This window comes from Eptesicus fuscus, chromosome 9 (genome assembly GCF_027574615.1).
Source record: "Eptesicus fuscus isolate TK198812 chromosome 9, DD_ASM_mEF_20220401, whole genome shotgun sequence".
In the NCBI taxonomy this organism is placed as follows: Eukaryota; Metazoa; Chordata; class Mammalia; order Chiroptera; family Vespertilionidae; genus Eptesicus; species Eptesicus fuscus.
Window position 1 is genome coordinate 19490705 of NC_072481.1, and position 10066 is coordinate 19500770.

The 10066-nt window shown below is 46.3% G+C and overlaps 1 protein-coding gene across 3 annotated transcripts in view; it reads left to right on the forward strand.

The window, feature by feature from the left end:
• The window catches only part of LOC129150303 (antizyme inhibitor 2-like), a 31264-nt gene extending 25075 nt beyond the window's left edge, over nucleotides 1-6189 (forward strand). For all 3 annotated transcript variants that reach the window (XM_054721294.1, XM_054721295.1, XM_054721296.1), the window contains 4 exons: nucleotides 2922-3022; nucleotides 3923-4140; nucleotides 4599-4661; nucleotides 5837-6189. In XM_054721294.1, the coding sequence (XP_054577269.1) occupies nucleotides 2922-3022; nucleotides 3923-4140; nucleotides 4599-4611 (332 nt within the window). In that variant the 3' untranslated portion in view covers nucleotides 4612-4661; nucleotides 5837-6189. The remainder of the gene's footprint in view (nucleotides 1-2921; nucleotides 3023-3922; nucleotides 4141-4598; nucleotides 4662-5836) is intronic.
• Nucleotides 6190-10066: the final 3877 nt, after the last annotated feature.

Genomic DNA, 10066 nt, shown 5'->3' on the forward strand with positions numbered 1-10066 from the left:
AAAGGTCTGAGGTATACATATTATGTCTTACTATTTGTCTTCACAATAGCATGAGCTGCCAGTGATTAAGATCTGTTATGTGAGAAATTGCTATTTACCCAATTTCTGCTCAGCCCTCCTGTGAGGCAGTTTGGGGTCATTCCCATTTTACAGGCAGAGATCTTGAGGCTCAGAGAGAGGAAGTGGTTGTCCGAGGCAGCAAAGCTAGTTCGTGCACAGCGGCGCCAGGTCTGTCCGACTGAGAGGCTGGTGCCCTTGTATTTGCAGACATGCCAGCAGAGCAGAGTGCCAGCCTCAGGGCTGCCATGACTAACACATGACCAACTGGTTTAGGGACAAGTGGGGCTGTGGGCGCAGGAGGCAGGGTCAGTGCTGGCACTTGAGAGAGAGCGGAGGACAGGAGTGGCTCACATCAGGGAGAAGAAGATGGGGGTGGGAGTAGCCTTGGAGAGAAAAACAAATAATCAGAAATATCTGGGCATCTAAATGCTCAAGTGGTTGTAATGGCCCCAGTGCCCATGGAAACCAGTGGAAAGATTAAGGAAATCATTGTCTAAGGACGGACCAGGAGTGATTGTTCAGAAACTGGCTGGTAGTATTCATGTCCTAGGACCTGGGGCTGTAGGTGAGCATCAGCTCAATGTACATTGAGTGTGATGGAGCTGGGGAGAAGCCGCCATGTACTCATGAGGCATCAACAGAGGCAGAGTATTTAGAGGGAAGGAGGTGACAATTACTCTGCTGACTGTGAGAGTCGGGCACTGTTTAAGATGTAGCTGGGATCTGCTTTAATCAGATAATAGGAGACATAGAGACACAGAAATAACTGCGTTCAGTAAGAAGATTTTACTCATAGTTCCCTGGATTGAGGAGTCATGGCAGGCACCCTGGGCCACAGGGGGAAGTATCAGGTAGGTCAGGAGGCAGGAGAAGGGGCTGGCAGTGGTGAGAGGCTTCACTTTGTTTCGCTGGTGGTCTTGATCCGGCGTTTAATAGGGCTCAGGAAACCTGGAGGAGGGGCTGTGCGTAAATTAAATAAGAGTCCAGAGATGAAACATAATTTTGAAAGGCATTTGGGGAGTCAGAGAAGACTTAGCTAAAAGGAACTAAGTTCTCCTTGTTTCAGGACCATTTGCTTTTTATTTTTTAACCTTTTGCACTCGGATGTCGAGAGTGACTCGACACGGTTAGCATTAGAATAAAGGAATCAAGAAAAAAGCAAGCAAGTGCAAAGCGTTAAAAATATATTTGTATTGATTTTTTACAGAGAGGAAGGGAGAGGGATAGAGAACTAGAAACATCGATGAGAGAGAAACATCGATCAGCTGCTTCCTGCACACCTCCTGCTGGGGATGTGCCCACAACCAAGGTACATGCCCCTGACTAGAATTGAACCTGGGACCTTTCAGTCCACAGGTCGATGCTCTATCCACTGAGCAAAACCAGTTACGGCCCTTGCTTTTTATTAACACAAATTGTCCTAAGGCAAGGTGGAGATATACAAATCAAAGGGTAGGGTTTGGTACAGAATTCATTGTCAGATTGGGAAATTACCTCAGGCTGGTCAGGTGTTTGGCCAGGAGGAGGCAATAACATGTAGATTAAGATGCCCTGAGCTGTCTGGCAGCAAGCAATCATGCTTTTCAGGTTTGGGGAAATGCCTTTAGTCATTCCCAACAGGCAATAACATATGTGACTCAGCCCTTGTTGAGTCCCCAAGTTCCATCAACCTTTTGATAAAACTCTTGCAGTTATGACATGCTGGAATTGGCTTCTAGCAACTTTGGTTTTCCAGGGAAGGCATGAAGGAGGAAGGCAAAACTAAGTAGGCAGGTTCGGGGTTGGCTACTTTGAGTAATTTCCATGGGCTGTGGGCTGTAAGGACAGCCCCTAATTGCCTGGTCCCTGGCCCCAGGATAGTTAGCGGAGGGTAGTGGTTCACCCTGTGAGAGCTTAATCAAGCAGGGGCTTGGCAGGTGCAGACCCTGGTCTGGCTGGTCCGCATGTGCAGGTGCCCTTGCAGGGCTGTGTCTTCCTGCCTAGGAAGTAGGCAGCCCTGGCAGGAATGGTGTCTCCAGGGTCAGCAAGGCCCCAGATGCCAGAGTATCAGTATAAAGAAAACAGAAAATATGAGTTACCCCGGCGGCCCTTTGAGGAGGGAAATGAACCTATTAGCACACCCCTAACAGCACCCTTAGGGCATCATGTCATAAAAAGGCATTTTGCTCTGGGTTTTGCCTCACACTGTAAGTTCAGGGGACCTGGTCAAGGTGAGGACAGAGGACCTGGGTCCTGACCTGGGGACGAATCCCAACCCTGCCACATTGTCCTGTAACTTCTGGCAAGAGTCAGGTTCCTCAACATTACAGTAGTGTTCCATGTCCCTACTCAGAGTGTCATTAGGACAGTGGTCGGCAAACTCATTAGTCAACAGAACCAAATATCAACAGTACAACGATTGAAATTTCTTTTGAGAGCCCAATTTTTAATTTTAAACTTCTTCTAACGCCACTTCTTCAAAATAGACTCACCCAGGCTGTGGTTTTTTGTGGAAGAGTCACACTCAAGGGGCCAAAGAGCCGCATGTGGCTCACGAGCCGCAGTTTGCCGACCACGGTGTTAGGAGAATGAAATAATTTGACTTTTGTAGACAGGTTGGAAAAATGCCTGGGTCCTTCCTTGCTCATGGCTACTTGCGTTATTCTTAGTGGCAGTAGCAGCCCCAGCACTGTGATGGGATGCAGGTGGGGCAGAGGAGCAGTGGGAATCTAGAGAACAGGCCTGATTCTTGCAGGGGGTCAGGGAAGGGTTATTCAGTGCTGGGCAGAGGGTCTGGGCCGGTCCTAAGGGTGCTGGACTCAGTGTTGATGGTCAGCGGTGAGACCTGGCTGAGCACAGTCCTGTCCTCTCCCCTCTCCCAGGAGGCCACCGGAAACTGCTGTACTATCTCAATGACGGCCACTATGGCAGCTTTCGCGTCTTCCACAGGGAGCGTTTCCCCAGGATGCCAATTGTGGTGAAGGTAAGGAGGCCCAGACCCTGATAGCACTGAGATCGGACCTCTTCCCTGTGAGGCAGGGATCCCTCTGGGAGGTGCAGAGCACAGGGACTTAGATTACACATGGCGTTGCAGATTGTCATACCATGTGCGTGTGCAAGGATGTGCACAGGCATGCTGTTTGTATTTGCATGTGCACTTCCGTGTGTGTGCATTTTTGTGTATGAGCATGATGACTGAGCAAGGACATTGGCAGAGGTAGGGGCAGTGGGTACCTGTGCAGGTAGGTGGTGGACAGGTACATAGTCCTGTGTGAGTGTGTGCACACATCTGTTTGCCTCTGGGTCTCCATCTGATCTCTCTGTATGCACTGTGTGTGTGTGTGTGTGTGTGTGTGTGTGTATGTGTGTGTATATGTGTGTGTTACCAGAATCCTTGAATGTTGGGGATGCAGAAGTTCTAGGAAATGGAGGTTCTCCAAGTTGCTTCACAGTAGACTCATCTGGGAAGCTTCCAAAGACCCCGATGCCTAGGAGAAGGCCCAGACGATTGAAATCAAGCCTCTCATGGGTTGATATGTGTCATCAATTTTTTGTTAAAACTCCTCCAATGTGACTCCAATGTGCAGTTGATTTAAGGCCCAGTATTTTGAGTGATTATTGACTTTGCTTTTATAGATGGGAAACGGAGGACCCCTGTGTGTCTGGCTTTGAGAATTGGCAGGGCTAGAATGTACCACTTGAGCGCATATAAGCTCCATGACGGCCGGGTCAAGAGCAGTGCCGGGCACATAGGGACTGGTTGGTGTGAGTGACTGCCAGTGTCCTTGCTGTGCCTGGGGGTGCTCTGTTGGTTGAGGGCATGGGATGGGATGGGAGGTGGGGGCAGGAGCTCTTCTCTGATTGCTCACCTGTTTCCCTGCAGGAGTTCTGCTCGAAGCCGCCCCTCTTCCCCTGCATCCTTTATGGTCCCACGTGTGCTGCCTTTGACACATTCTTCAATGAGGAGGTGCAGCTGCCCGAGCTGGACGTGGGTGACTGGCTCATCTTCCCCTCCATGGGCGCCTATAGTTCAGTCATGAGCTCCACCTTCAATGGCTTCCTGCCTGCCTCCATCTGCTACATCATGGGACCTGAGCTCAGGTATCTGAGGAGAGCTCAAGGATCTGAACTTGGCACAGGGAGCTGATGGCTAAGATCTGGGTTCCCAGCTCCAGGAAATACCATACTCCCCGACTGGCCCCAGAAAAGATCCAACTGACATACAATGCCTATGTTGTGACCTGTTACACCCATTACCCATATAAGTCCAAGGCAGGCCACCTGGGCAGCCGTGACAGCTCTGACGTTTAGACACTTCTGTGTACACAAGTTGACATCCTTAAGGCCCCTGTAACCCTTAATTCTTGGCCAAGTTGCTCACTCTACTCTGACCATTTGTGGCTGTTCCCCACTTCCCTCATTCAAAATCACTTCCCTGCCAACCTCAAGCTCCCTCACAGGCTCTGCCCAAGGGGCTCCTGTTAGCCCAAGCTAGGGTTCACTCCCCGGGGTGATGGGGGCTTCTAGAACACCCCTTTACTGGTACAACCTTTCCACAGGAGCCTGCTGTAGACAGCGCCTTAAGCTGGGACATGGCAGAATGGAAGGGTTCCAGACACTTGGTATGCTGACCTGGGAAAGCTTGGGGCGGAGGTGGGGGTGGGTTGGGGAAAGTAACGTGGGAAGCAGAGGTTTGGTTGCCTCTGAAATGATGAGGCAACTTTTCAAGTTCAAAAGCACTTTTTTCCACCAATATTGGCCTGAAACACAGGCAAACCCTTCTGGGCAGATGACTCCACCCTTGTGCTTCTCACCCCCTGACTCCTGCAGTGGGGCAGGCTTGAGAAACTGGTGTTATTACAACACGTGCCCCCTGAAGGCCATGGCCTGGAGCGTGAAGCAACGTGCCTTGGCTAGTACCTTGAGATTCTTAAAAATATATATATTTAAAAATTGATTTTTAGAGAGAGGAAGGGAAAGAGGGAGACAAACATTGACGTGGAGGGGAACATCAATTGGCTATCTTCTGCATGCCCCTTACTGGGGATCAAGTCAGTCCACAACCCAGGCATGTGCCCTGACCAGGAATGGAACCAGCAACCTTTCGGTGCTCTGGAAAATGCCCAACCAACTGAGCCACACTGGCCAGGATTCATCCCTCCTTTTATCCAGTTAGTGACCCCTGTGTTGTTCCAGAAATGTTCATGTGAACTATAGGCACCCATTCTAGTGCCAAGAACACCGGCTCTGGAGTCAGACCTGTAGCGAATCCAGGCTCCACCACAAACTGGCAGTGTGGTCAGAACCTCAGTTTCTCCATCAATGGCATGAGAATGATATTAGTTAGTACCCTCCTGGCATGACTGTTGAGGGGATTAAGTCAGATAATGCAAAGCCTCATTCAGGTCAGTTCATGCCCAGAACCCTGCCTCAGGTTGGCCTTGATCCTGGATCTTTCATACACAGAGACCACTCCCTTCCCCCTTGGTCTGGGCATCCTCAGGGAGCCTGTATTGCATCTAGCCATACAGGTATTGGGCAGGGCATGTGGGTGACTGTCCTGGTGTTGGCCTTAAGAAATCCTCAGTTTGAAACGTGGGAGGACAAGGAATGGGAATGTCCAACTCCAAAATAAGACAGGTACTACTGTGTGTCTCCCAGGTTTAGAAACAATATTTGGGAAGTTCTGAGCTGAGAAAAGAAAACGTGTCCTACAGGCAAGGACATTGGCAGAGGTAGGGGCAGTGGGTCCCAGAGGCCAAAGCCACTCACCTCCTGTGTCCTGCATCCTTTTTAGCTTCACCTGATGTGACTTCTCCAATCCTCAGCTCCTGCAAATGGTCCTCATCATCCACTAGAATCAGCCCACCAATCTCACTGCTGCCTCCACACTCAGCTAAGACCAGGGGTATTCTCCAGCATCCTTGTGCTAAAGACATCTCAGTCCCAGACATCTGAAGAGAAAGGATGGGCTGCAGATGCCGCCCAAGGAAGGCAGAGGGCTCCAGCAGCCTTCAGATCCTGTGTTACTCATTCCTCTACTCCAAGATTCTGAAATTGGGGCTAGAAACAACCACACTTATCCCCTCAGAGGTGTCTGGAAGAGCAAATATGAGTCGGTTTTAGGTAAAAATAAAGTTACATTCATATGCAAGAATTGCTGGAGTGTTTTGTGCTCTGCTCTATAGGTGTTGCCCTGTGGCATTTTGGATATCAACTCATCTATCCATTCATTCATGAATCCATTCATCCATCCATTGATCATTCATCAGTCTTTCCATCCTTTCATCCATTGATCCATCTGTCCATCCATCCATCCATCCATCCATCCATCCATCCATCCATCCATTGACCATCAATTGATCCATTCATCCAACTGTGCATCCATCCATAAAATAAAATGTGAGGGCCTAGTCTGTGATGGTGTTATTCTAGGCAAGGTTATGCATGATGAATAAGATGTGCAGAACCTATCCTCATGGAGCTTACCTTCCATTGAAAAATCAGAGCAGGAGCAAATATATAAATGATAAAATAAAGTGGAAGCAACAAGTATTGTAAAGAAAAATTAAAGCAGGGCAAAGATATATGGAAGGATAAATGATGGTGCATTTTTATAAAAAACATGTTTTCATTGACTTTAGAGAGTGAGGAAGGGAGAAGGAGAGAAAGAGAGAGAAACATCCCCATCAATCAGTTGCCTACAGTATGGGTTCAAACCCAAGACCTGGATATGTGTCCTGATTGGGAATTGAACATGGGACTCTTTGGTGGATGGGATGATGCTCCAACCAAGTGAGCAACACCAGCCAGGGTGAGGATGGTGCTATTTTAGGTAGAAGGTCAGTGAGGTCTCTGAGGGTTTGGGATGTGAGCAGAGACAAAAGGGAGCTGTGTGGTTATCTGGGGGCAAGGTGACCTGTGTGGATGAGTGCTGGGGCCTTTCTCAGCATCTACTAGCGTTCAGAAATCTGGAGAAAGGGCTGTGATGCAAATTAATAAAGAGGCTAGAGAAGTAATATGAATTTGGGAGGCATGGGGGAAAGCCATGGGAGGCTTAGCTTTAGTAACTAAGCTCCCTGAATCTCCAGACTCAAAGCTTTTTATTCCCACATTTTTCCCTATAGCAAAGCAGATATACATATCAAAGGTAAGGTTTGAAAAACAGTAAAATATAAATAGGTTGGGGGAAATGCCTACAGCTGTCCAGCAGCAGGTATTAACATGCAGATTTTCAGCCCTGCTGAAGCCCCAAGATCCATCAACCTTTTGATGAACTTCTTGCATTTATGACCTGCTGGAATTAGCCTTCAGTATATCCCCCTTCTTTGGTTTAATAAATTTAACAAGAATGTATGTTATTTGCAGAGCTAGGGTCCTTTTAAGATTTTTAAATTCAATGGAAAGGATAGAGTTCTGTCTTGTTCTTTTAAATTGCTGCCAGGCATCAAAGGAATCAGTCTGCAGTAAACTTCTTTCTGGGCCAACAGTCCTTTGAGTCCCCTTTCCAACGCCCAACAGTTTTTTATGGGTTCCCTTTCCAATCACTGTCCCCTGTGACATGACAGTTGCAGGAAGCCACCCATTGTCTTCACTATCAGAGAAGTATAAACAAGGATACCGGAATGCTGGTGAACCTTGCGAACCTGGCAAGGGCCAGAGCTATGCACCAATGTTTAGTCCAGACTATGAGGGAGAGATGAAAGTTATATTAGAATGCAATCATATTATGCAAATTACTCCAGGACAAAGAATTGCCCAGATACTACTTTTACCTTATGTTCTGCAAGGCCAGGCTATAAATAGGAAAAGGGGAATGCAAGGATTTGGAAGCTCAGACATCTATTGGATACAGAAAATTAGCAAAACCCATCCTATGATTAATTTAACAATATAAGGAAAGCTATTTAAAGGTTTAGTAGACACTGGAGCAGATGTCAGTGTTATCAGCAAAGAATTCTGGCCTCCAAGTTGGTCCATGATAGAAGCTATGGGCTCAATTAGGGGGTGGGAGTTCCTGATAACACACAACGTAGTGCTGCAGTGCTAAGGTGGCAAGATGAGGAAGGACAGACAGGATGGTTTCAGCCCTACCTAGTCTTTGGAATTGCAATCAATCGATGGGGCTGGGATGTTTTACAAGGTTTACAGCTTGTATTATTAGCAGCAAAGGGCAGCAGTTAATAACTCAGATGGGATATCAGACTGGTCAAGACTTAGGAAAAAATAATCTTGAAATTAAACTGCCCATGCAAGCCAAAGGAAACCCAGGAAGATGAAGAATAGGATATCAACCCTTTTAAGAGTGGTTCCTGCTCAGTCTCCTCACTCCCATGCTGATCCTATACAATGGAAAGATGATAGACCTATATGGGTGGATCAATGGCCATTAACCAAGGAGAAATTAGGTCATATTCGTGAATTAATACAGGAACAAATAGAAGCTGGTCACATAGAGCCTTCCAATAGCCCTTGGAATATGCCTATATTTACTATACCTAAGAAGGTGGCAGGAATATAGCGATTGTTACATGATCTTAGAGCAGTTAACGCTACTATGCATACCATGGGAGCTATACAGCCTGGACTCTCAGTGCCGTTGCAAATCCCTCTAGATTGGTCTCTTATAGTAGTATATCTTAAGGATTGTTTTTTCACCATTCCCTTGGCACCTCAAGATAAACAAAGATTTGCCTTTTTAGTGCTATTATGAATAACAGAAAACCCATGAAAAGATATCAATGGAAAGTTTTGCCTCAAGGAATGGCCAATAGTCCCACCTTGTGTCAAAAATATGTAACTCAAGCTGTTCAGCCTTTAAGGGACAAATATTCCCGATGTTACATTATTCATTACATGGATGACTTGCTCTTAGCGAGTCTACGCGAAGAGCAGAGTTTGGCAATGTTTTCCCAATTAGAAAAGGAGCTCCCTAAATCGGGCTTAAAAATTGCTCCAGAAAAGGTACAGAAAGAGACACCTTTCAAATATCTGGGAACCATAATTGAAGACCAATGCATTAGGCCCCAAAAGGTGGAAATAAGAAAAGATTGCCTTAAAACTTTAAATGACTTTCAGAAATTATCAGGGGACATTAACTGGTTAAGACCTTATCTGAAATCTCTACAGGAGAAATGACAAATTTGTTTAATATACTTAGCGGTGACTCTCATCTTTCCTCACCCTGAACATTGGCAGATGAAGCTAGAAAGAAGTAGCTAAGAATTAAGCAGGCAATCTCCTTAGCCCAAGTAGCATGGGTACAGCCTGAATTGCCTTTATTGGGACAGATTAACCATACTGCAAATAGTCCCACTGGAGTCATCTTCCAACATGAAAACTCTCCTGCTATTATTGAATGGGTCCACCTAGGGCATCAGTCCTCTAAAACTGCTGTTACATATGTAGAACTTATGGCTCAGTTGATATTTCAGATTAGAAAGCGCTGCAGGCAGCTTAGAGGAGAAGAACCAATATGCATCTATCTTCCCCTCATTGGGAAGCAATTAGAAATGTTATTTCAAACAGACTTAAATTGGCAAATTGGACTAAGTGGATATTCAGGCAAACTTAGCTGTCACCTATTAAAAGACAAATTACTACAATTTTTATATTATACCCCCATTAATATGCCAAAAAATACTAGGCAGGAACCTATCCCTGGAGTATTAACTGTTTTTACTGATGGATCTTTTAATGGGAAAGTTGCCTATCATACAATGAATTCAGACCGAGTCATACTGACCATCATACTTCTGTACAAAGAATTGAATTAGAAGCTATTAAGGCTGCATTGCAGGATTTCCAAGAGCCTCAACATTATCTCTGATTCCTCTTACACTGCGGGACTAGTGAACAGAATTGAAACTGCTCATCCAAAATGGCCCAGTGACCAAAGTTTATTTTTACTATTTAAACAAGTTCAGCAGATTGTGCAACAGAGACAACACCCTTTTTATATCACTCACATCAGGGCTCACAGTGTATTACCTGGCCTGCTCACAAATGGAAATGCACATGCTGATCA